The sequence below is a fragment of the Elephas maximus genome, chromosome 4, assembly GCF_024166365.1.
Source record: "Elephas maximus indicus isolate mEleMax1 chromosome 4, mEleMax1 primary haplotype, whole genome shotgun sequence".
NCBI classification, from domain to species: Eukaryota; Metazoa; Chordata; class Mammalia; order Proboscidea; family Elephantidae; genus Elephas; species Elephas maximus.
Window position 1 is genome coordinate 190,317,957 of NC_064822.1, and position 27,228 is coordinate 190,345,184.

Genomic DNA, 27,228 nt, shown 5'->3' on the forward strand with positions numbered 1-27,228 from the left:
AGGGTGAACCACAAGTGGCTATGTTACGTTATCCTTTTTATCTATTGCTGGATTCAATTCGCTGATATTTTGTTGAGGATTTTTGCATCTATGTTCATGAAGCATATTGGTCTATAGCTTTCTTTTCTTGTAATGTTGTTGCCAGGTTTTGTTATCAGGGTAATGGTGGCCTCGAATTGGGACATGTTCTGGCCTCTTATATTTTCTGGAAGAATTTGTGTAAGATTGGTGTTTTATTTTTCCTTAAATGTTTGGTAGAATTTGCATTTGAAGCCATCTGGGTGTGAGTTATCTAGGTTGGAAGGTTTTAATCTGCAAATTAAATTTCTTGAATAGGTACAGACCTGTTGAGGCATCTGGTTCTCCTTGGGTGGCTCTGGTAGTTTGTCTTCCCAGGAATTGATGCGTTCCATCTAAGTTGCTGCCTTTGTGGGCGTACTGGTTTGTGGTGTTCCCATATCCTTTTATGCCTGTAGACTCTGTAGTAGTGGGCCCCTTTTTCATTCCTGGTATTGCAAAAAAATTTTTTTTTCTTGGTCAGTCTGTCTAGAGTTTTATCAATTTTTTTTTTTTTTTAAAGAAACAGCTTTTCATTTTATTGACTTACCTTCAGTTTTCAATTTCATCGAATCCTGCCATTTATTATTTCATTTCTCCTGCTTGCTTTTGGTTTAAAATGCTCATCTTTTTCTAATTTCTTGAGGTGGAAGCTTCGATCATTGTTTGAGACCCATTTTCTATCTAAGAAATTGATGTTATACATTTCTTTCCTGAGTACTGCTTCTGTTGCAGATTTAAATTGTGTTGTGTTTTCATTTTGTTCAATTCAAAATATTTTTTTTTTTCTTTTGAGTCTCTCTTTGATCCATGGGTTATTAAAGAGTGTTGTTTAATTTCCACATACGTGGGCGTACTCTAGATACCCTTCAGTTACTGATGGCCAGCTTAATTCTGTTACAGTCAGAGAATATTCTTGGTATGATTTCAGTGCTTTTAATTTTGTTAAGATTTGCCTAATGGACCACGATATGGCCTATCTTGGAGAAAGTTCCATGTGCACTTGAGAAGAACTTGTGTTTTCCTGGCATTGGGCGGTGCGTTCTGTAAACATCAGTTAGGTTAAGTTTGTTGATAATGTTGTCTGGATCATTATAACCTTGCTGATTTTCTCTTTGTTCTGATGAAAGATGAATTGTGAATGTGGTGAGAAAAGTAGGGAAGGGGAAGTGTGGAATAGTTTTTGGGCCTGGAGAGGACCCAGGACTTGGACCACCACCTATTTTTTTATGGCTCACAATTTAAGAATGGTTTTTATGTTTCTCAATGGTTGTGGGGCAGGGGGGTGGGGACAAAAGAATAATATAAAAAAAAATGATACAAGGAAATTATATGAACCTTTAAGTTCAGTCCTTATAGGCAGAGTTTGGAACACAGCTGTGCTTGTTTGTTGAGGTGTTCATGGCTGCTTTCATGCCACGGAACCGCGCTGAGAAGCTGTGATGGAGACCGTCTGGCCCACAGAGCCTAGCTCTCGGGCCCTGTACAGAAAAAGTTGGGTGACCCTGCAACATGGATTGCTCTGGGCTCTCAGGGACGGCTGGAGAGTCCCTGTGGTGCATGTGACAGAGACGGGAGAAGCCTGTGAAAAGGAGAGGTTGAAGGTCTCCAAAGATGAATTTCAAAATTTTGCCCTAGGCTGGTTCTGTCAGGAGATTGAGACGTTTTTATTTTCTGTTTTGTTCAGTCTGGCCCAATCAAATCAGTAAGCAGGAGGGTTTATGGTTTTAAATAACAGCAAGGGACTGTAGTTTTCATCTCTGAACTTCTGAGTATTTTAATAGTTTATCTCAGTGACAGTGGTTGAGCTTCTCTAAACCACATTATGCCCGTTTTTAATTAAGTCTAAGGTATTAGAATAAGTCTTTTGACAAGTATGAAGTCTCAGTCGTAGCATTACAATGACTAGCGTTTAGTTTCCTTTTCAGGGAGAGTCCCAGCTGATCAGTTACCTGGGAATTGTGCGTACATAGAATGTATTAGACCCATCCAACCAGTTGCATAAAATCACTGATCATTTTCTTTAATTTTACTCAAAAAGGGCATGCCAAGATTAAACCTACAGGTCTGCCCAAACTTGAAGAAAATGAAATTTTACCTTTTGTAAAATTGAACTTTTTTTTTCCAAGGGAGGTTCTGTAACGTAGCATTTCATTTATATGTTGTCTTCAGGGTACGCATTCCTGTCTAACAAGAATGTCTTAACAGTTGAATTTTAATTTCCCTTGTAAGAACCTTCTGCTTTCTGTGAATGAAGCAGCTAAGCTTTTTAAAGTCTTTGTGAACATTTTTTGTTAATTTGGGTAAAGCAGAAATGACAGCTGTTATTCTCACTGATAACGTTTGTGACGTAAGAATGATCGACTGACCTTTATTGTTTCATCCTTGTTAATCGTCACGCATATTTAGCTGTGCCTCTTGACAAAGAATGTAGGATTTGCAGATAGTAAGTTAGTACTGCTTTGGATCTGGTGGTGCAGTGGTTAAGAGCCATGGCTGCTAACCAAGAGGTCGACAGTTTGAATCCACCTCTCGCTCCTTGGAAACTGTGTGGGGCAGTTCTGCTCTGTCCTGAAGGGTTGCTGTGAGTTGGAATCGACTTGACGGCAGCGGGTTTTTGGTTTTGGATCCTGTAATGTCAAATAGTTGCAAGGCTGTAGACGAGGTAAGAGAGGTAAATGGCTTTGCGGCATTTACTGGCATTGACTGACCACTTCTTTATCTTCATCTGATGAAAGTTGTCGGTGTATTATATTGTATAAAAATGTGGTAAATAGAATCTACAGTAATTTATTGTATGGCTCTTGAGGAAAGAGTTTTCTCCTAGCCTTTATAGAGGGATCTGACATCTAAGACACACAGTCTCCGCTCTCAAGAAATTTAAAATACAATTTATAGGGTTAAGACTTCTCTCCCATCTATACCCTCTCTTTAAGCTATCCATTACCTCGTTTAATAGGGAAGGAGAAATTAGGTGTTTGTTAAATATCAGTCATAAGATAGCTACATAATACCCACATCTTAAAATCAGGCCTTTTTACAAGTTTGAGTCCAGGATATGTGGGTTTCTTCAGTGACAACTGAGGAGTTGAGCTGATGCCTCGGTTGTTTCCCTTCACTGCCCACATTCAGCTGGTGCCTGGTCCAGAGTACATACTCAGTACATTTGGATCATATGCCAGGTTTGCAGTGTGACCAGAAGCCACTCTTATGTGAACGGTCTCATGGCTGTATTTGCTCAGATTGAACAGATACAGTTACTGAATGCCAGTTCTGGGCCCCAGAAATACAGAAAGGAATAATAATAATAATAAAAATACAGAAAGGAATAAGATAGTCTATTTTTAAGGGACTTAACAGGGTAGCTGGGGAGGTGGACAGGGTAAGTAAATACAGGCTGATACGGATAAGTGTTACTCTGGGCTTAGGAACAAAGCTCCAGTGGAGCATAAAGATGGGGAGCCATTTTGCTTGGAGTAGCAGGGGAGTTTCACCAGGGCTGAGATTTTTCAAAAAGGTCTAGAAGGAAAAGCAAGATTCTTTCAGGCAGAGAACTGGGTGGGAATGGTGTGGAAAGAGCATTCTGATGGAGGGTATTGAAAGTGCTTGCCTGACCTTTTCAGGAATCCATGGTTGTGCCTTCTTGGGACAGCAAATGATGGTGATCACAACCCTAAATTGTTTTCTGTTTATCCTGCAAATGCAAATTATTGTGTGCCTAATATGCACTGCTCTGATTACACTTTGGTAACTTGTTAACGGTTCTTTGACTGACTGACATCTTTTGATTGGCCTTAGCTCAGTTAAACATTTTTCCTTTTGGTTAAAGTATACTAAAGGGTAGAAGGATGGTACATATATGACAGATGAACATGTAGTAGTGGAAATTATATACAGAGGGATGGTTCATGGACTATTCTATATTTGGAATATTGGTTGTCCAGTTTTCCTTACAACAGTGCTTTCTTCAATGATGTTAAGTTTACTTTAGTTGGATTCCAAAGCTTTTGCTGCGCTAGCTACCAGTCGTTGGTTAAGTGCTATGGCTGCTAACCAAAAGGTCGGCAGTTCAAATCCACCAGGCGCTCCTTGGAAACTCTGTGGGGCAGTTTTACTCTGTCCTGTAGGGTCGCTATGAGTCAGAATCGACTCAGTGGCAATGGGTTTGGTTTGGTTTTTGGTTTAGCTACCAATCATGGGTAAAACAGATGGTAAGATTTCAAGTAGAGATCAGGGAAGATGGTTCCCAATGGGAGATTAGTAAGTAGTACCCATAGTGAGATGTAGATTGCAAAGGATCAGCTGAAAGAAATTATATTGGCATCTTTATCATGTTTTTAGGCGCCATCGAGTCAGTCCCAACTCGTAGCAACCCAAAGTACAACAGAACAAAACACTGCCCAGACCTGCACCATCCTCACAATCATTGTGTCGGTCCATCTTACTGAGGGTCTTCCTTCTTTTCGCTGACCCTGCACTTCAGCAAGTATGATGTCCTTCTCCAGGGACTGGTCCCTTCTGATCACATGTCCAACGTCTGAGATGTAGTCTTACCATCCTTGCTTCTAAGGAGCATTCTGGCTGTACTTCTTCCAAGGCAGATTTGTTCATTCTTTTGGCAGGCTGTAGAATTTTTAGTATATTCAGTACTCTTCACCACACCACAATTCAAAGGCATCATTTCTTCCTTCTTCCTTACTCAGTGTCCAGCTTTCACACGCATATGAGGCGATTGTAAACACCATGGCTTGGGTCTCACACAGCTTAGTCCTCAAAGTGACATCTTTGCTTTTTAATTTTTAACTCTTTAAAGAGGTTTTTGCAGCAGATTTGTCCAATGAAATACGTTGTTTATCATAGATATACGTAAATACACATTTCTTAGCCATCTTAATATAGAATAAAGAAGCATTATTTTAGTTGTCATAGCTCTACTTTTATTTAACTGTAAGATTAAATGATATCAGCAAAACTTTATGGAGATTGGTCAGATAGAGGTAATTAGATTTCTTTGTTGTGGAAATTGTGGTCACTCTTGATGTTCTTTTCAGTGTTTTTCACTTTTGAGTATTTTTTAGCATATTTGTGTTTGCAGTATGTTTGGTACTCCTCAGAGCTTTCTTGAGGATATTGGTAGTTAATATACTTTTTATTGTAACATGAAAAAACCCCAAACCAAACCCATTGCCATCGAGTTAAATCTGACTCATAGCGACCCTATAGGACAGAGTAGAACTGCCCCGTAGAGTTTCCAAGGAGCGCCTGGTGGATTTGAACTACACCTTTTGGTTAGTAGCCATGGCTGTTAACCACTGCGCCATCAGGGTTTCCTTGTTGTAATACAGTCACTGAAAATGGCTTATATACTTAATTGCTTCATACAGTTGTCGAGGCAGGATAAAGCTGCTCTTGGACTTCCACTGTCACAGACTTCCACTGTCACAGACATCGACTCAGAGCTTCATGATCCACACTTAGGGTGGGCTGACTGAGGGAGGCATGGGCAAATCATTTTATTTTATATGTGGTTCCACAGATTTTCATTCATCTGTACTCTGCCTCTTTCCAAAAGCATATCTGAGGTACCTTAAAAAATAATAATGTAAAATTAAGGATAAGTGAGGAAATTGGGGAGAAGAGAAAAGCTGACTAGGAAGAACAAGGTTAGTACTCAGAGTTGTGCCATGGGATTCATCTTGTCCTAGATGAGTTACAAATCTGACTCTGGGCTTATTGAAGGCCCAGACAGAGAGGGAAACATGATAAATAAAATATGACTTACATTGTCTAGACTTAAGATAAAAAACAGCCCTTGGAGTGTGAATACTCAAGGTACTGACTGAGACCTTGTAAAAGAGATATTCATAGTGTCTTCACCAGCAATTGAGTAAGCACAGTGACTCAGGCAGTGCCCTATCAACAGTTCTGTGTAAAAGAGCCCTCGTGGCATAGTGGTTAAGGGTTAGGCACTAACTGAAAGCCTGGCGGTTTGAACTACCCAGTCCCTGTGTGGGAGGAAAGACCGTGGAATCTGCTTCCGTAAAGTTTAAAACCAAGCCTGTTGGCATCGAGTCGATTCTGACTCACAGCAGTAGAACTGCCCCATAGGTTTCCAAGGAGTAGCTGGTGGATTTCAACTACCACCGTTTTGGTTAAGGACTGAACGCTTAGCCACTGCACCACCAGGGCTCCCTCCGTAAAGATTACAGCCTAGAAAACCCTGTAGGGAAGTTTGACTCTGTCTCCTAGGCTCGCTATGAGTTAGAATTGACTCGACTGCACGTGACACCACCACAGCAGTTCTGGGCAGATGTGCAGCCCCCTGATGGCCTGGCTTAATCCCAGGGTAAAATGTGGGGTCCTGTGGAGTCGTATTCCACAGTGGGTGCATAAGATAAAAACGTGTACGTCAGAATTATCTCCTAAATGGTCCAGCACGACAATTTCTGCCCTAGCATCGTCTTTCTCTTAACAGGTTGCCCTTTCCTTAAGGGATTCGTAGAACGAGGAAGTTGATTTGCATTTTGGTGCCATGTTGCATAAAGATACTCTTATCTTCGTAGCTCTGGAATGATACCCAGTACAGCAGTGCACCTGGCCTGAGGCATGTGAGAACTGAGATGCCTGAGGGGACAGTCACCAGTTCATCTTTCTCCCCGGGGAGTCCACTCCTGGTGGAAGAGCTGGCACACTTTAAATCCTCTCTCTCAGCTGTGTAGTTAAGTTACCTGCTCTGGTTACCCCGCTCATGTGAACTAGCCATTGGATGGCAAACTTGGCCTCAGGGCAGCCCTTTAGGAATATTGTTTCACAATTGAATTTTAGGTACATACTGGGTGACAGAGGCCAAGGCTGTACTCTCTGCCTAGAACATAAAATGCAGACATTCTGTTCTGATGAAGGGCAGATTCATAAGCTTGAGTAGTTGCCTGAACTGGGATTTGGGTTGTCACAGGAAGTGGAAATAGTAAAGTCAGACTGTGGAGTGGAGGTGACATTATTGACTTCATAAGGTTATTGCAAAGATTCAGTGAGCACTCAGTGTACGTACTTGTGTGAGTATATGTGTGTGTGTTGTTAAATTAAGGGACTGGAATAGAAAAGCCCAGTCCACCTCTTTGCACAGTAGATACAGGCTGTTTTCTGAGTAGAGCATTTGGAAATGAGGTGTTTTTGTTCCCCATGGTTAGTAACAAACAATATTATCCTCTTTCAGAGAAACAGCACCCAGGAGCATCTTCCAGAGAGTCCTGGGTATCTTAAAGAAGTCTTCTCAGGATGTTGAACTGGCCTGCAGAGACCCATCCCAAGCGGAACATCTGGCTTCCAGCCTGCAGTTAATAACTGAATGCTTCCGGTGTCTCCGAAATGCTTGCATTGAGTGCTCTGTGAACCAGGATTCAATCAGGTAGCATTCTTTGTAGTTACACAAGTACCTTTGATTATAGTTCCATGTATATGTATATGCTGGCTCGGTCTGTGGGCTTTTCTGTTAAGAATTGTTTTGGTTCATCTCGGGGGGAGAAGTCCTTTGCATGTCTTGCCATGGGAGACTCTTGAACCAGGATATAATGGTACAGCATGTGATAGCGTATATTTAACGTTAGGGTTACTTAGATTTCTTACTTGTATTAATAATGTGTTTTCAGGTATTTGGTTTTGTATATAGCCCAGAGAGATGAATTCTGTTTTGATTCTTTAAGTCTAGATTTTGCCTCCTTAAATGCATATGCAGTTATGGACCTCACTTTTCTTAGTTGTGAATGTTTTAATGCTTTCATTAGTTGACCGTGTGTTCATGTTGAAAAGGAGCCTGTTTTATAAACTTAAAAGATAGCCTTTGTTTCCTGAAGAGTATGTAATGTTGCAAATACTACTTCACCGATTTACGATGTGCACATTTTTAAAAAGTTAAAAAAATAGCCACAGAGTTACCTGGTACCATTCTTGTTTTTTTTCCATGTTACTCTCTCTTCTCAGAACTGAGCACCTTTCCTCTTTGATTTTATGAAATCTGCTTTTTATTAAAAATTTGTACTTGAGGTGAAGTCCGGAGCCACACAGAGGATGCTCACCTTGCCTTTCCTGGACGTCAATGTAGACAGGGCCTCCGTGCCCCCGTCACTGCTATGATGAGTGAAGGTGGGCTGGCCCAGAGGCACCCGCCGCCTAGACAGTCTTGTCCCTGAGGCTTTAACATGATTAATGAGCAGTTTAAGATCAAAAGGGAGGGGAAAAAAGCTAGGGTTGTTTGACTTCAGTACTAAAGTGAACCTGCCATCCGTTTTCACATAAATGGATAGAAGCAGTAATAAGCTTGATAAGAATAAACACATTTTTTTGACTATTGCCTGTTTTTTGGTTTTGTGTGCTGGAGACAGTGGACCGGCCCTCTAGTGTGATGGGGGAGGGAAAGGAAGGAGAGCCTTAGAACAGAGACTTTTGACCGAGTGCCAAGCTAGCCTCAGTGGGGAAGGAAGTGAACGTTGGATGAACCTTTCCTAAGTACCAGGCTTTGTCCAGGTGCTTGACTTGCAGTATCTTGTTTAATTTCGAGAACAAACCTATGACATAGTATACGATTCTTTTTCCATTTTTACAAAAGAAGAAACTATGACTCAGAGAGGTTAAGTATTTTGCCTGAGAGTCACTCTTCCAGTAAGTGAGAGAGCCTAGAACATTGTCTCTGGCTCCAAACTATCTGACTCTAAAGTCTAAGCAAAAAAAATAGTCTGCCATAACTATCCCAGGACATACACATTGGCATTGGTAGTGTAGGATTGCTCCATCCCTAAAACTGCGATGCGAGCCTGGACAAGTGAGGTAGCCTTTCTGAGTATCTGTTTTCTCATCTGCAGGATAGGGCGAACAGTACCTTCTGCACAGGGTTATTGTCAGGTTTGGATGAGATTACTTACGTGAAATGCCTAACAAAGCCTGGGCACCTGGTGTGGTGAGCTCAGTAAATATTAAATGTTTCTGCTCCTGCCTCAGTAATGAGGGGAATAGAAGTTTATGATAATCTTAATGTTCTTTTAAAACAATTTAATCTTGTTTTCTTTTTTGATTGCAAAGGTAACATATATGCAAGCTATGAAAATCCAAACATTATAAAAATAAGTACTATGGCAAATGAAATTCCCCAGTTTCACAAAGATAACTGTTCTTAATATTAGCTATCTCTGGCAGGGCCATCAGCCCGAGGGCTGGGATTCATTTGTGTAGTAATGGTGTCTTCATTGCAGGCAGCTTATGGTTGGGCCAGAATAAACACTTACGGGGCGCTTAATCTTCTGCCCTTACCTCCTAGGGTCGTATTATTATTCACTGTTGATTTTCAAAGGGAGATTCCAACCATTTGGGGCATCAGCTCGGGAAGAGACATTTTCTACTCAGAAAGTACAACAAAAATTCTAGCTAAGGACTTTGTGGCCAGCCTTAACTAAAGCCTGTGTTTCCAAGCCCGTCAAGACTCAGATTCAGAAAACCAACATACATTTTTCTGTTTTTTTAAGTTATTAAAAAGTTAATCAATAGCAGTGGTGCCATTAAGGCCTAGATCTTTTCACATCTTTTGTCTGAATATGGTACTTTGGGTGGACTTTGCTGAGGATATATGGAATGGGGTGTAATAGAGCAAAGCAAACAATCTCTGAGTCATAAGAAGTTTCAAAAAAGAATCAAAACTGTTCAGAGCAGTTGCCTCTGCACGCAGTGTAATTCCTGTTGCAGGGGTTGGTATACTTTTTCTGTAAAGGGACAAATAGTCAGTACTTTAGGCTTTGTGAGGCACACGATCTCTTTCGCAGGCTTTTGACTCTTGCATTATAGAAACAGTCATAGACAATCCATGAGTGAATGACTACTGCTGGGCTCCAGTAAGACTTTATTTAAACCAAAGACCCAGGGCCATCAAGTCGATACTGACTCATTGTGACCCGATAGGACAGAGTAGAACTGCCCCATAGAGTTTCCAAAGAGCGCCTGGTAGATTTTTATGGACATGGAAATTTGAATTTCATAAAACTTCCACTTTCATGAAATTATATTCTTTTGATTTTTTTCTAACCATTAAAAAATTGTAAAAACCATTCTTAACTTGCCGGCCCTACAGAAATAATCCCGTTTGCTTTCAGGTAACTTTATGTGTGCAGGAGCAAGAATGAGAAGGAAGAGCTGGAACACCCCCTTTTCTGGGAGGCAGTTGCTGAGCCATCTTTTCCCACCAGCCATATGCATGGAATAAGACAGAAGGAGAAGGGGTTCTCTGACTGCCCGGCCTTGGGGAAGCGAGAGAGGACCCGGCCATGCGCACACTGACCCTGGCCCTCTGCAAACTCCTTCTGTTCGTGCTAGGGCTTAACACAGCGTTCTGGAATTTCATCCATTCAGAGCAGGATTCTGGTTTACCTTGAGAGAAGTGGAGAAAGTAGGAAACTGTATTAGTTTTCTGTTGCTGCTGGGATAAATAATCGCAAATTTAGCGGCTTAAAACAGCAGAAATTTATTATTTTTCAGTTCTAGAGATCAAAAGTCCAGTCATTCTCACTGGGCTAGATATCAGGGTGTCAGCAGGGCCGTTTCCTTCTGGAGGCTCCAGGGGAGAATGCATTTCCTTTCCTTTTCTAACTTCTGGAGGCCTCCTGCTTTCCTTGACTCATGGCCCCACCCTCTATCTTTAAAGCCAGCAGTGTAGCATATTCCACTCTTTCTGACTCCGACCCTCTCATAAGGGCCCTTGTGATTATACGGAAACCCTGGTGACATAATGGTTAAGTGCTGCGGCTGCTAACCAAAAGGTAGACAGTTCAAATCCACCAGGTGCTCCTTGGAAGCTCTTCGGGGCAGTTCTCCTCTGTCCTGTAGGGTCGCTATGAATTGGTTTGGGGTTTTTTTTTTTGGTGATTACAGTAGGCCTATCCAAGTCATCCAGGATAATCTCTGCATCTCAAGATTCTTAATCACATCTAAAAAGTCTCTTTTGCCATATAAGGTAACATAGTCATAGGTCCTGGGGATTAGGGCCTGTATATCTTTGGGAGGGCCATTATTCAGACTGCCACAGCCTGCTCTCGGGCCCCCAAAGATTCACATCTGTCCCATCTGCAAAATATATTCACCCTATCCCAAGGCCCCCCACATTTTTGTCCCATTACAGCATCAACTCAAGTTTAAAATTTTATCAAAGTCTCATTAGATCACAAGTCCCAATCTCATCATCTAAGTCATCTAAATTGCATATGGGCGAGACCCTTGGTATGACCCTCCTCGGGGCAAAATTCCTCTTCATCTGTGGACCTGTGAAATTAGAAAGCAAGTTATCTGCTTCCAAAATGCAATGTGGGACTGGCATAGGATAATAATTGTAGACATTCTCCTTCAAAAAGGGGGGAAATGGAAGGAAAAAAGAAGTCACCAGTCCCAAGCAATTTCAAAATCCAATTTGGCAAACTCTCTTAGGTTTCAAGGCCTGGGAATAATCCTCTGTGGCTTGAGGTGCTGCCCTCTGGGCCTCAGCTCTGCCCATAGAGTCATCCTTCCTTTTTCTTGAAGGGTAGTATATATTACAGCTGAGTAGTTTTATCAGTCTGCTTCCTGCCTGTAGAATTTTGGGAGTTTGACAACCTCCTTTCATTTCATCCTTTCTCTGTCCCTTTGAGTCTAAGTTGACAGTGTTTCTGCTGCTGTCATAGCCTCAAAAACCTCGTGGGCCTCCTGTGTATGTTATGGGGCTTTACATCATTAGACAGTAGGGCCTTCCGTAGATCTTTCCTGGTTAATCCCATTTGCATTCCTGACTAATGCTGAGGTGGCTGAGGGTAATCCATGAACCACATGCCTAATCTCTACAAAGAGCCCTCTGCGTGACCGAATACTCTGACTTTTTGGTCCTTCTGAGGCACTAGCAGAATGTTGTGTGGCCACATACATGGTTTTCTTCCCATAGCATGCTTTCCTGACAGCAAATCTCCAAGTTTTAGCATCTCATGAAATTTCAATAGGCTGAGAACTTCCCAAATCATTACGGACTGCTTCCTTTTTTTGTTTGTTTTAATTGTGCTTTAAATGAAAGTTTACAAATCAAGTCACTTTCTCGAACAAAAGTTTACGTACACCTTGCTATGTACTCCTAGCTGCTCTCCCCATAATGAGACAGCACACTCCTCCTCTCCACCCTGTATTCCTGTGTCCATTCAGCCAGCTCCTGTCCCCCTCTGTCTTCTCATCTCACCTCCAGACAGGAGCTGCCCACGTAGTCTCTTGTGTCTACTTGAGCCAAGAAGCTCACTCCTCATGGACTGGCTCCTTTTTAATTAGTTCTTCACTCTGTTCATCTCTTTCCTCCTGCATTTTACTGTAAGCAGCAAGAAGAAACCAGGCTGCACCCTCAGTGTTTTGCATAACTGCAATACACAATTCAGTTAAGCTTTCTGCTGTTTCCTCCAGTTTCCAGTAACATGCTTCTTGTTTTCTTCTGAGCCCTCGCCAGCAGAAATTTCAATATCCATATTTCTACTAACATTCTGTTCAAGGCAGTCTAGGGTTTTTCTATCATGCTCCTCAGAATTCTTCTAGCTTCTATTCCAAAGCCATTTCCACACTTGGAGGTATTTGTTACAGCAGTATCCCACTTCTGGCACCACAGTCTGTGTTAGCTTTCTCTTACTGCTATAACAAGTCCCCATAAACTTAGTGGCTTAAAACAACACACATTTATTATTATACTGTTCCGGAATTTTGGGATCTAACCTGGGTTGACAGGGCTTTGTTTCTTCTGGGGACTGTAGAGGAGAGTCCATTCCCTTGCCTTTTTCACTTCCAGAGGCCACCCACAGTCTTTGACTCTCTTCCAGCACTAGCGTCACTCCAGCCCCTGCTTCTGTCATTACATCTTCTTCTCTTTGACTGTGACCCTCCTGCATCCTTCTTATCAGGACCTTGGTGATTACATTGCCGCGTAAGGTAAAATATTCATAGGCAGGGCGTGGACATTTTGGGGGGCCATTATTTAGCCAATTATAGGTATTATTAACCAATACTCTCAACACCGTTCATTGAATCATCATTTGAAATGCAGTTTTAAGAAAAGAAATGTATTTAATTTTGCCTTTTTTTTTAAACATAATGTAGGAACTTGGATACAATCGGTGTTGCCGTTGATTTGATTCTTCTGTTTCGTGAACTGCAAACGGAGCAGGAATCCCTGTTGACAGGTAACACGTAGTATAATTTATAGCTTATTATAGTCTTGTAAAGGGTTTAAAACCAGTAATTTGAGTATTAGATAATCCATAGAAGCACATGTGCTGTATTTCATGAGATAGGGAAACTATAGCAGTAAAATTAGTTAAAGAAGTATCCCAAAAGTAAGTGACAGGGACTTCCTTTCCACCTTCCTTCAGTGTTTATGAATGTAACATGATAGACCCTGTTGTCTGTGTTAGATGTAACCAGGACGATGCCCAAAGGAGACAAAAATCCCTGCCCTCAGGGAGCTTACATTCTAGTGAGGGGAGCCAGGGACTACAGACGGATAAATAAGTTGAATATATATTAAGACAGTGGAGCCCTTGTGGCACCGTGGTTAAGAGCTTGACTGCTGACCAGAAGGTCGGCGGTTTGAACCCACCAGCTCCCCGGAAGCCTCATGGAGCAGCTGTCCGCTGTCTTGTCGGGTTGCTGTGGGTTGGAGTTGACTCGGTGGCAGTGGGTTTTATGTGTAAGACAGAACGGGGACTCTGATGGCCAGCATATCAGTGGCTGTTGGTACAGGATTAAGAGAAAAACCAGGTTTCCTGATTGGGAGATCATGAAGTTTTCCTAGACTTTTTGGAAAGCTTTTGCTCCTTGTACTTCTGGTATCAACATTGGTGATAGGTAGATGGAGAACTAGAGGTGATAACTCTTTTTATAGGTGTGGAAACTGAAGGACGGAGGTGAAATTGGCTAAAACAGTGGTGTTAAAGGCACTTCCTGGGTTGGTTTAACTCTTTTGTGTTTTGTGGTTTCTTTGTGTTTTTATTTTAAATTCATTCACTAAAATTCTTTGGTCTTTCTTTTTGATTTAGAAATCTTTGGGAAATGGTAATTATTTTTTGAATTATTTACCTCATCTAAGAATTTGCACATGCAGAGTTTGCTATGAGTTTATTTGAACAACAATAGTTTCTTGAGTGTTTTCAAGAAATTGAAGTGGTGTAGGATTTAGTTATAAAATGTTGTTGAGGTATTGTATATTTAAAGATATTTTCATAACCCTATAATAAAACAGAATCTTCAGTGCTCAGAATCGGGGGATTATAATCAGCAATAAGATACGTATTTCCATCTTTTGCGGAAAGGCAGCTATGTTGAAGTCTGTGTGTGGTGTGGTAATTGAGTCGGTTAAGAATGTACCACGTTTTATAATTGTTGAGAAAGACTGACGTGGTGGATAGTGTGTCACTGGCAGAAGCCGAAGCGCTCTGCTGGGCGGAAATAGGTTTCTCTTCTATTGCTGTATTCCTAAATAAAGCAGCAGAGAGGGAGCACTGCACAGACGCTGCGATTAATCACTGTTAGAACCAGCCAGCCCGCTACGTGTGTGCTGGAGCCTGTCCCCGTTCGCCTACTCAGAAACCCCGCTCCTGAAATTATCCCCTTCCTCCCCCGCAGCCTCGGTTTTTCCCTCTCTTCGCCATGATTTTTGTCATCGTATAACACACTCTCCCATTTTCCTTTAAAAATACCCTCCCTTGACTCCTTGTCCCCCCCCAGTCCGTTCTCCTTTTTCTCTGCTCTGTTTCAGGTTTGCTGCAAGTGATTCGACATTTAGTTTTTATAAAATACGATAATGATTTTCAGCCTTCCCTCACGATGTTGGCATCTACTCCTCACTTACCAGCTCTCTCGTTATCTATCATTTTGCATTTACGAAAACAGTAAAAAATCTACTATCTGACTGTTTTGCACATTAATGAGGTGGTGGGCCTGGTGGAAACAGCTGTGGAGCGTCGCCTCCGTTGAGGAGGGTCTCTAGGTGGACTTCTGGAAGCTGGGCTGCGCTGCCCCATGCCCTCGGCTCCCTCCTGTCATTTGGGGCACTGCATCCAGCTGTTATGTGGGGCTGGCCTCCTTCAGGGTATGGCCTCTCGAGCGGAAACAGAGGCAGCACCCATCCAGCAGGCACCTGTTCTGGGTTCCCAGCTCTTGTGTGGCCTGAGGTCCTGTAGCTTGAAACTGCTGTGGGGGGTAGGAAGGGAGGAAAGAAAAAAAGGCATTGGAGAGGGTGTTTGGAAGAAATGCATGTGAGTTTAGTGACATTCCAGAGTTAGCTAAACGGGGCCTGAAGCCTCTGCCTTGGTGGGGTCGGGTATGTGGCCAGGCTCCCAGCACCAGGGCAGGAAGCCCCAAGCCTCCGTGACTGGCCGGGCCTAGAGGACAGAGCAGACTCCATGATCCTGAACACAGGCTTTGCAGGGGTGAGAGTGGACCCCTGGAGGCAGCTCTGCCAGGGAAGCTGTAACCCACAATAGGAGGAAGGCGAAGTGGTTGAACCGTGGGCTACAGTCACACAGCCCAGCTTTATCTCCTCCAAGCCTTCTCTGCAGAGGAATGATCCATAACTGGACTTGTCACGGTGATGAACACGTTAGTAAACCTTAGCTGTTAGGATTTCTATGGTCATGTTTTCTAAATAAAAAAAATCGGACAAACAGGTGGTCTGAAAACAGAAAAAAAAAAAAAAATGCTCTGTTTTCGAATGATGCCCTTTGGAACCTAACCATGTTGACAAGCGAGGGCTGGGTGTGTTGTTTTCCCTGCTCTGAGTAGGCGATCTGACGCAAAACTTGGAAGAGCAGATTTCAGAAGGGCTCTTGTGAGCCGGCTTGTCGTTGATGAGTGAATTGTTGGTTGGTGGCGGTGGCTGGGCTCTTCCTTGGTACTTGCTGGTCGAGGGAGTAGGTCCTTACAGACTATTTTATGTTTGATACGTTCAGGGTTTTGACAGTTCAGGGAGTTGCAGTTACATCAGTTTCATTTTTAACAGCTTTGGCGAGGCATCCTTTATATTACACACATAGTTTACATACCTTGACACAGTTTATGTAAATTGCATAAAATTCCCCCCCTTCTAAGCGTGCATACGAGTCAGTGATTTTTGGTAAATTTACAGAGTTGTGCAAAATGACCACCAGCCGGTTTTAGAACATCACCCTACAAAGGACTCTGGTGCCCATTTGCGTTCAATCCTGGTTCCTATCCCCAGCACCCCGCATCCAGTTTTGTCTTTTTTGGATTGTACTTCGGTGTTGTGTATAAGAACTCTGCCTCACCCGAGGTCATGGAGATTTTCTCCTATAAGTTTGATATCGATTTAGCTCTTATATTTAGTGCAGTGATTCATTTTCTTTGAATTTTTATGTTTGGTGTGAAGTAAGGATCTAAACCAATATTTTTACATCCAGGATCCAGTGGTCCTAGTAACACTTATTAAAGACTGTCCTTTCCCTGTCAGTGTACCTCGGCACCCGTTTTGACAGTTAATAAGCCGTAAATGTGGGTGTTTATTTCTGGACTCGTAATACCGTTCCTTTGATGTGTATACTTGTCCTTCTGCCAGTACCATATTGTCTTGATGACTGTAGCTTTTATTGGGTATTTCGAAACTGGGAGGTGTAAGCCCTTCAACTTTGCTCTTTTTCAAAATTGTTTAGGCTATCGTGGATCTTTTGCATTTTTATACAAATTTGACTACCTATCAAAAAAGGCAGCAGGAATTTTGGTAGGGGTTATTTTGAATCTATAGATCAATTTTGGGAGAATTGCCGTCTTTACAATAATCGAGTCTTCCAATCCATGAACATGGAGATTTATTTAGATCTGTTTTTTTAGTTGTATCAATGTTGAGTGGTTGGCTTGTGTTTATGGACAGAGTTGGAAGGCTAGTATTACTGAGACAAGAAGGAAAATGGAAGTTAAGTGATAATTCTCACCACCTTCTTGAAAAAGGAGATAATGAAATTGCTAAATTTTATTTGGAGTTTAACAATGAAATTTGAATTCAACAATGACACTTGAGCGTTTTTTTTTATAGTATGTTTGCTCATGTAATCTTGTAACATGTATTCTGCTTCTTAGTAAAGTATCTGTGCCATCTCTTCACTGTCTCCCTGTGAGAACCTTACTCTAGGTAGACCGTTAGCAGGGTGCATGTGCCAGTTTTTTGTTACCACCCTTGAGGGAATTACTGTAATTACATTGTCAAAATAATATTTAGAGGAGTATTTTCAGGAAATAATTGCAGTGGTGTGACGAATACATGATGCTCATCAAGTTATGTAAACAAAAACCTGGGTTATTTTAATTGTGTTATTGGTGCTGTTTTTGGCGTTTATTCTTTACTAATCTGTAAAAATAATGTTGGGATTTTTGAGGAGCTTTGTAACATTTGCAGTATTTACATAAAGATCAGTTGATAACCAGTTTGGTAAAAATAAACTGTCATTTGTACCTGTCTGGAGTTTTCACTTTGTTTCCATGACATCTTTAAACCTTTTCCTTCCATAATGCTCATTTTTAGTTGCCTGATAAATTGTTGGGGCAGCTGGCTTTCAGACCTACTTACGTTGTTGGCTTTTTTTGTGTTAAATGAAATTTTACAAGGCTTTGACGGTTAATGTTCTAAAATATTCAGTAGAAATGTATGTTTTTTTTTGAACTATGGCTTATCTGAGTAAAAACGAAGTTTTTTCTGTAAATGTTTTTTATAATTTAATTAAAAAAAAATTTAGAAAATGGAAGGAAAAAAACATCCCAGTACTCAGGCCACATAAGACAAACACATGAGCTTTGACTGGTCGTTTCCGGCATGTACTTGTAGGGTCATGAATGTGTACTTGGCAGTTTTGTGTCTGGCTTTTTTGGTTTCAAGTATAATTTTGACTCAGTTTTCAGGCACTTGGGTTTTGTTGGCCTACCTTTTTATTGCAGTGTTATGAATTTTGGCGGTAGTCTTGCAACCCTTCTTTGAGGAGTCTGATGTTGTGTTGCTGTGCTTCATGAATGAACAGCTCAGACACATACTTGGTCCTCTTTAATCCTTACAACTACTCTTTCTTTGAGGTGTTGGGGTGAGGAGCCTGTCCTGTGCTCAGCCAGGGATTAGGTGGCAGGGTTTGAAGGGAAGGCTCAGGCAGAGGGCGCCAAACCAATAAAAAAAAGAACCAAACCTGTTGCCATTGAGTTGATTGCAACTCATAGCGACCCTATAGGACGGAGTCGAGCTGTCCCATGGGATTTCCAAGGAGTGGCTGGTGGATTCAAACTGCTGACCTTTGGTTAGCAGCCAAACGCTTCATCACTGCTCCACCACAACCCAAAGGTGCCAGGGCCTGGGAAACTCCAATGACAGAGGTCAGGAGCTTGGGGGCTGGATCGGCAGGTTAACCCGCCATTTCTAGGAAAGCAGAGACCTAGAAAGTGTGCTCTCCTGTTGCACGTTACCATCCTTGGTTAGCTTTGATGCCTGCCTGGGAGGAAGAGCCATCTCTCTTTTTGCCAGTCCTGGTTCTCCCACTTGCAAGCTGCATGACCTTGGGCAAGTAACCTGATGTTTCTGAGGTTTGGTTCACTCATTTGCAAGATGGGGACCATATTAATACCTACCTTAGAAGGTGGTTATGGGATTAAATGAGATAGTACAATCAGAACCCAGTGGCTGGCACCGAGCAAACACTCGGTAAATGTCAGTTACTGTTTTTGTTGTTATTACCCTGTGACCTTATCACTGTGTTCCCACTGGCGTGTAGTTCTACAGAAGTGTCCCTCTCTTCCCACTGAGGACCTTTGTGTGTGCCGTTTTCTCCGTGTTTAGCGTGCCTTGGCCCTAGTCTTAACCAGAGGGCGCGGGCACTGAGCCCATGGACTAGACACCACTGGTAGTGCAGGGGCATAGCCGTGTTGGACAGAAGCTCAGTCAGGTGTTGACCTTTTAGTTATGGGGGGGTGTGTCCCGAGGAGGGGACTGGGCGAGGGGTGGGCACTTGAGTGGGAGGCAATGTCTGTTTACGACAGAGTACAGGAGTGTTTTAATATTTTAGTCATCAGCATCACCAAACCAGTATGAACTGGCCACATATCAGCTCTCGTATTTCAGTGTAGTGTTGTGGTCCAGAGCTCTGGCTTTGAAGTCACGCTACCTGCTTGCGTTTTGGCTGAGCCCTCCTCTAGCTGCTTGACTTGGGCGATGTACTTACTCTGTGCCTGTGTTTCCTCGTATGTCATAATAATATAGAGTTGCTATGAGTTGGAATCGACTCGACGGGACACCACAGCGATAATACCTACCTCACAGTGAAAATTAAAGAAGATAGTCCACGTAAAGCACTTAGAACATGACTGCCTCCTGGTTGCATTCAGGTTCACTCTGACGCATGGCGACCCCATGTGTGTCAGAGTAAAACCGTGTGCCATACGGTTTTCAGTGGCTGATTTTTTGAAAGTAGATCTCTCAGCCTTTCTTCTGAGGTACCTTTTGGTGGACTTGAACTGCCAACCTATTGGTTTGCAGCTGAGCGCTTAACCGTTTGTGACACCTGGGGAATCATTCTGGAATGACCTTCCCCCCTTTCTAAAAAAAATCTCCAACAATGCTTTTTGCCTTTAAGGTTATTATGTCTAATTTTAACTGGCTTGTGACTTCCTAATTAGGTTGGCATTTGCCCAGTACATCTTTTTTCCATTATTTAACTTTCCATATTTTGACAGTTTTAGATACGTTTGTTTTACACAGCATGTAGTTAGAGAAAAAAAATTTTTTTTTTTTTTTGTATGTAGTTAGGTTTCTCAAAATCCAGTCTATAGGTCACTGTCTTTTGATTGGCGGTCGTATTCCAGTTACGTTCAGTGTAATTACAGGTGTATTTGTGTGTGTCTACATTAACAGTCTTACTTAAGAAGTTAATGACTTGTGTAGAGTTAGTTGTTTTGCTGAGGCTTTTCAATATTAATGTCATGCCAAAAGTTACACTGTGAAGAGAGCCCTTCATAGTTCACAGAAGAAAACAGAAACTTCCTGTTGAATAACATGGGGAATATTTCTTATCCAGATATATTTATTCATTGTGTATTGAAAGTATTTTTCTAATCATATAACTTTTGTTTTTGCTTTGGCACATTCTCAGCTTTCCGCTGCGGCCTGCAGTTTCTGGGCAACGTTGCCTCACGGAATGAAGAATCCCAGTCTATTGTTTGGGCTCATGCCTTCCCAGAACTCTTTTTGTGAGTATACTGATGAGAATTTTTCCAACTTCCAAAAAGATGGTGGTTACGTCATTCCATTTGTATGAAGTTCAAAACCAGGAAAAACTAACTGAGGGTGATAGAAGCCAGCGTGGGGTTACTCTTTGGGGTGCTGGAGAGGGCACAGGGGAGTCTCCTTGAGTCCTGGAGACGTTCTATGTCTTGATCTGGGTGGTGGTTACATAGCTGTAGGCATATCTAAAAATTCATTGAGCTCTGCACGTTGTTGGTCAGTTTATTTCAATTAAGAAAATAAAGGTTATGGTTGAAGTAGGAATGATGTTAAGGACGGTGAAATTTATAAGAAAAAAAGAAAGGAAAACACTGGAATTACGGCGGAAGTACGGGCAGTTAATTAGCCCTCAATGTTCTGAGCATTTTGTGTGCGCTTAGCACAGTGCTGTGTGTTTTCCTGGGTGTGGAGAAATGTAAGATGCAGCTGACTGATCCTTTAGCCACATTGGATCATGGTACTTTCCCTGGTGATCTACTACCTTTTTTTCTGCCAGGTCTGTTGGTTCCTAAGAAATTGAACACTGAGGTAAATGCGAGCAGGTAATGCAGGCAGGATAGGTAAGAGAAAAGGCACCATTGGGAATGGGCGGACTGGCTTCTAATCCAGGCTCTGTTGCCAATGAATGGGGTGACTTTGGTGGTGGCAGCAGCTGTTGTCCGAATGCATTGAGTTGGGCATTTTGTGTACGCCATCCCTGTCCTTTACAACAGCCCAGCAGGGGAAGTGGTATTGTTCTTCGTTTGACAGATAAGGGAACTGAAGCTTAAGGCTGTTAAATGGCGTAGTTGGTATATGAGCCCCATGCTGTCTGGGTCCACAGCCTCTACTCTTTCTAGATACCGTACTGCCTAAATACCGCTCTGCCGTCCCTGGCTGTCTAGCTCTTCTGGGCCTACCTGTAGGTATGGTGTTAGGATCAGATGATCTCTAATGTTACTTCTAGCTCTGTAGTCTCTTAATTGGCTCTCAAGTTCCTGCAAATAATTAGGGTTGAAGGTATGTAAATGCCTGTTATCCTTATGATGAATAGTAATTGAACTTGGGTAGAAGAATGTAATTATGGGATAGAAGCTACAGAAAGTAATTGGTTTTGAGAATTCATTCCTTTAAAACATTGTGGACGCCTACTGTACTCCAGGTTGCGTGCTGCTGTTGTGTGCTGTTGAGTCGATGGGGATACAGTGATAACTTAGATGCATTCCTTGCCCGCAAGGAGTCTAGGCTTTGGTGGGGGAAATAAAGGAACAGGCACGTACATTACAGTGTGATAACTAACACAGCTAGGGTAAATCCAGGGTGTCATAGAAAAACAGAGGTGGGGCTCTTAAAAAAAGATAAGACAATTGGGGAAGTCTTAGCAGTTTACATGGTGGTTTTACTTACATTATCTCATATGAGCCTCACAAAAGCCCTGTGAGGTAGGCAGAGAAGGTCTTGTTATCCCATTTCATTTTTTATATCAGAAAACACCCTGAAAGAGATTATGACTTCACTCCTCAGTGTTCGTGAGACAGATAAAACCAATGGTGAATTCCAGCTTTGGCAGGTAGTGGTTTTCTGCCTCTGGGAAGTAAAGTTTCTTAGTCCCTCTGAGCCTCAGTCCCCACATTCCTGGTTTGTAATATGAGGATAATACTTCCCCTGAGGAGAGTGTTGTGAAGTTTGAATGGAAAAAAAAATTTTTGTCATAGTGGGTGATCCATAAAATAACTGACAATCAATAAATTAGTGACCTTCCTGAGGTCACACAGCTGAGGGGTAGATTAGCCAGGACTTACACGGAGCCTCCTGACTCTAAATTCTGTTTTTCGCCTTCGACATCCTGTCCCTCACAACTGTCATTGACGCCAGTAGTCATTGAGTTATCATTTCTTACCTTGTGATTTTTCTTTTGAATAGGAACGAGCATTTTCCTGCTTTATAAATGTAATAATTTAGTCTTTTTCTCTAATCAAATGTTATTTTGCTTTTTGCTTATAAGTCAAGTGAGCTACAGCTTTAACGTTAGAGTTTTTATTGTGACTGTGTTTTCCTGTTTTGAATTAGATCTTTTCAGTATATAATGTACTTGTTTTATGGTGTTGTAATTCTTTATCAGATTCTTAAAAATATCACTGTATACTGAATTCGTTAGTGAAATTATTATTTGTTATCATATTTTATCCTGTTGCAAAATTGGGCTAAGAATTTCATTTCTTTATTTTGAAGTACTTGCTTAAATCATCACGACAAAAAGATTGTTGCCTACTCTTCGATGATTATGTTCACAACCCTCAATCTTGAAAGAATGAACGAACTGCAGGAAAACCTCAATATTGCAATTAGTGTCATCGAAGCACACCAAAAGCAGCCTGAATCAGAATGGCCGTAAGTGTCTTCACAGATGTGATCGCTTAGGAATATCCTGACAGATTACTTTCCTTGTAGATGTCTTCAAAAATCATGGTTTTCCTTTGTTTCTAAAAAAATCAGACCCCTGTCATGTTGATGTAATGACATTGTGTGTACAGCAGATTGTCAGGGTTACCTTCAAAGAGCTTACCATCTCAGGGAGTAAGACGCACAAGTAGAAATTTGAAGTACGATGTGAGAATTGAATGGTAACATAAAACTTAAACGTACTGACACAATCAGAACAGTTGCTCAGCACAACTTGGAGCCTTTGTGAAAGACGAGGAGGAGGCTTGAATTGGGCCTTAAAGGATGAGGAGAATTTTTTAAGGTGCTGAGGAGGAAGGGAGGGCATTCCTGGTGTAAGGGAGAAGACAAAACACCTTGTGAAGATGGGCAAGGCACCTTTGGAGTACCAGGTATGCACCGCTTTTTGAAAGTTTGTTTTATTCTGCCTTGCTTTTGCGAAAGACCTACACTAGTACCTGTTTTTGCTGAGAGGAACCCAAAGAGGATTTTCGCTTTTACACAATAGATATTGTGTAATGAGCTGTTAAAGAAGCAGCATGCGCCCCGAGCAGTGAGAGTGGCTTCGCCCCCACCTCCAGCATTAGATCCTTTTGCAGCTCCATGTGGCGGGAAAAGGGCCACACCGTGGGTCCCCAACCAGCCCTCCCTATCCGGTGACCCCTCTTTCCTCCAGCATACCCCTTCCCCACCATGCTGCTTCTGTCCACCCACCTCGCTCCAGGCTCCAGGCAGAACTAGGAGAGGGGGCCTGTGGCAGAGGCTGGTCACCCCCCTTCCCCAGTGTGTGCCATCTGCCGCCTGTCAGCCTCTCTTTGTGGGCCTTGATCCCAGGCGCCAGTGAGGGTGGGAGAGAGCGGCTGATTTGACCCCTCCTTCGTGGCTTCTTCCCAGGTGCCTTGCAGCCTCTGCCCTCTCTCCACCTATCCCCAGCCATCCCTGGACTTCGGGGGGTTGCTCCTGGTCACTCTGAGAAGGCCAAGATGCTGGACACTCTCAGACACATGAGCTGGGGAGGGTGGTGACTGGGGGTGCAGCCCTAACCCAGGAAGGGGGTGGCCTTCAGGGCCTATGTCCCAGTTAGGGGATGTCTCTGTCTTGGCCAAAGCTCCTTCTCTGGGAACTACACTCAGCATCTAAGCCTCAAGCCAGCATAGCTGTGAGCATCTGTGTTTTATCTTGATTTGTTTATATCATTTTTGCTTTTAGCATGTTAGTGGTATTTTAGGTTTTATGTGTTATTTGCTCTGATTTGGTAGGTTATTTTGGGGGCTGGGAATGCTCAAAAAATGTTCCCATGTGAATTAATGATAATTCTTTATGCCACTTCAGCTTAGGAAAGGTGTGGTAGGAATGCTGTGTGTTCGGATAGTGGAGAAGCCTGTACACAGGTCAGGCCCTTGTGGCAGCTGTCGATGGTTCGATGACAATTAGAGGTTGATGGGTACCTCGTGGGCATTCATTCTCATGAGAAATTCACTATCGTTCACATTGTTTTTACCAGTAGGTAGTGTGTCCTTTCTCTCGGGTTGCTTTTAAGATTTTTTCTTTGTCTTTTCAGATGGTTACTTATGATGTGTCTTGGCGTGGATTTTTTTGGATTTATCCTAATTTATCCCTGGGTGGTGCAAATAGTTAATGCAGTCCACTGCCAACCAGTCCACCAGTATCCTGTAGAACAGTTTCACTGCCCTAAAAATGGCCTGTGCTCCATGTATTCATTCCTCCTCCTCCTGAACTCCTGGCAAGCACTGATCTGTTTTCACTGTCTCTATAGTTTTGCCTTTTCCAGGATGTCATATAGTTGGAACCATACAGTACATACCTTTTTTCAGACTGACTTCTTTTACTTAGCTACATGTACTTAAGATTACTCCCTGTCTTTTCACAGATTCATAGCACATTTCTTTTTATTGCTGATTAATATTCCATCGTATGCATGTGCCATAGTTTGTTTATCCATTTATCTATTGAGGGGCATCTTGGTTGCTTCCAGTTTTGGGCAGTTATGAATGCCATAAACATTCATGTACAGGTTTTTATGCGGACATATGTTTTCATGTCACTTGGATAAATACCTAGGAGCACGATGACTGGATTGTATGGTGAGCCGATGTTTAACTTTGTAAGAAACTGCCAGACTGTCTTCTGGAGAGGCTGCACCGTTTTGCATTCCCACCAGCAGTGGGTGAGAGTTCCTGTTGCTCTACATTCTCGTCAGCATTCGATGTCATCAGCGTTTTGGATTTTTGCCTTATTAATAGGTGTTTCAATGAGCAACATCATGGTAAATGGAGAAAAGGTTGAAGCCATCAAGGATTTCATTTTACTTGGATCCACGATCAACACCCATGGAAGCAGCAGTAAGGAAGTCAAAGGATGCATTGCATTGGGTAAATTTGCTGCAAAGAAACTCTTTAAAGTGTTGAAGAGAAAAGATACCACCTTGAAGACTAAGGTGTGCCTGACCCATGCCATGGTATTTTCAATTGCATCATATGCATGTGAAAGCTGGACAACGAATAAAGAAGACCGAAGAATTGACGCCTTTGAATTGTGTTGGGGAAGAATATACCATGGACTGCCAGAAGAACGAGCAAACCTGTCTCGGAAGAAGCACAACTAGAATGCTCCTTAGAAGCGAGGATGGCGAGACCGTGTATTACATACTTTGGACACGTTGTCAGGAGGGATCAGTCCCTGGAGAAGGACATCATTCCTGGCAGAGTACAGGGTCAGCGGAAAAGAGGAAGACCCTCGACAAGGTAGATTGACACAGTGGATGCAACAGTGGGCTCAGGCGTAACAACTATGGTAAGGATGGCTCAGGACCGGGCAGTGTTTCGTTCTGTTGTACGTAGGGTCGCTATGAGTCGGAACTGACTTGACGGCACCTAACGACAGCAACAACGATAGGTATTTCCTCCATGCGTCTGTCAGTTTGTTATACAGTGGGGGCTTATGTGTTGCTGTGATGCTAGAACCTGTGACACCAGTATTCAAATACCAGTAGGGTCACCCATGGTGGACAGGATTCAGCTGAGCTTCCAGACTAAGACCAGAAAGAAGGATCCAGTGGTCTACTTCTGAAAGGAATTAGCCAGCGAAAGCCTTATGAATAGCAGTAGAACATTGTCTGATACAGTGCCAGAAGATGAGCCCCTCAGGTTGGAAGGCACTTAAAACGTGACTGGGGAAGAGCTGCCTCCTGAAAGTACAGTTGGAATTAATGGAGGTTAAGCTTTTGGGACCTTCATTTGCTGATGTGGTACTCCTCAAAATGAGAAGAAACAGCTGCAAACATCCATTAATAATCAGAACGTGGAATGTATGAAGTATGAAGTATGAATCTAGGAAAATTGGAAGTCGTCAAAAATGAAATGGAATAAACATCGATACGCTAGGCATTAGTGAGCAGAAATGGACTGGTATTGGTTGTTTTGAATCGGGCAGTCATATGGTCTGCTATGTCGTGAATGACAACTTGAAGAGGAATGGAGTCGCGTTCATTGTCAAGAGAACATTTCAAGATCTATCCTGAAGTACAATGCTGTTGGTGATAGGATAATACCTATACGCCTACAAGAAAGACCAGTTAATACGACCCAATTTATGCAGCAACCACTAAGGCCAAAAATGAAGAAATTAAAGATTTTTACCAGCTCCTGCAGTCTGAAGTTGATGGAACATGCCATCAGGATGCACTGAGAATTACTGGTGATTGGAATGCGAAAGTCGAAAACAGAAGAAGGATCGGTAGTTGGAAAATACGGCCTTGGTGATGGCAACGATGCTGGAGAGTGCATGATTGAATTTTGTAAGACCAACGACTTAATCATTGCAAATACCTTTTGTCACCAATAATAAATGGTGACTGTACACATGGACCTCACCAGATGGAATGCACAGGAGTCAAATTGACCACATCTGTGGAAAGAGATGATGGAAAAGCTCAATATGATCAGTGAGAACGAGGCCAGGAGCTGACTGCGGATCAGACCATCAATTACTCATATGCAAGTTCAAATTAAAACAGAAGAAAATTAGAATGAGTCAACCAGAGTCCAAGTACAACCTTGAGTATATCCCAAATGAATTTAGAGACTATCTCAAGACTAGATTTGACCGTCAAACACTAATGACTGAAGACCAGATGAGTTGTGGAATGACAGGAAGAAGGCAAGAGGTCATTAAAAAGACAGAAGGAAAAGACCTAAATGGATGTCAGAAGAGACTCTAAAACTTGCTCTTGAATGTTGAGTAGTTAAAGCAAAAGGAAAAAACAATAAAGTAAAAGAGCTGGACCGAAGATTTCAAAGGGCACCCTGAGAAGACAAAGTAAAGAATTATGATGACATGTGCAAAGACCTGGAGATGGAAAACCAAAAGGGAAGAACGTACTCAGCATTTCTTAAACTGAAAGAACTGAAGAAAAAATTCAAGCCTTGAGTTAC

General features: G+C 42.3%; 1 protein-coding gene across 3 annotated transcripts in view; it reads left to right on the forward strand.

Annotated features, from left to right (window-relative positions):
- Positions 1-27,228, forward strand: part of ATXN10 (ataxin 10) — a 214,281-nt gene that overhangs the window by 19,293 nt on the left and 167,760 nt on the right. For 2 of the 3 annotated variants that reach the window (XM_049884655.1, XM_049884656.1), the window contains exons 2-5: positions 7,274-7,465; positions 13,189-13,271; positions 20,223-20,319; positions 22,565-22,723. In XM_049884655.1, coding sequence (XP_049740612.1) covers positions 7,274-7,465; positions 13,189-13,271; positions 20,223-20,319; positions 22,565-22,723 — 531 coding nt within the window. The remainder of the gene's footprint in view (positions 1-7,273; positions 7,466-13,188; positions 13,272-20,222; positions 20,320-22,564; positions 22,724-27,228) is intronic. The other variant, XM_049884658.1, reaches the window with a different exon arrangement.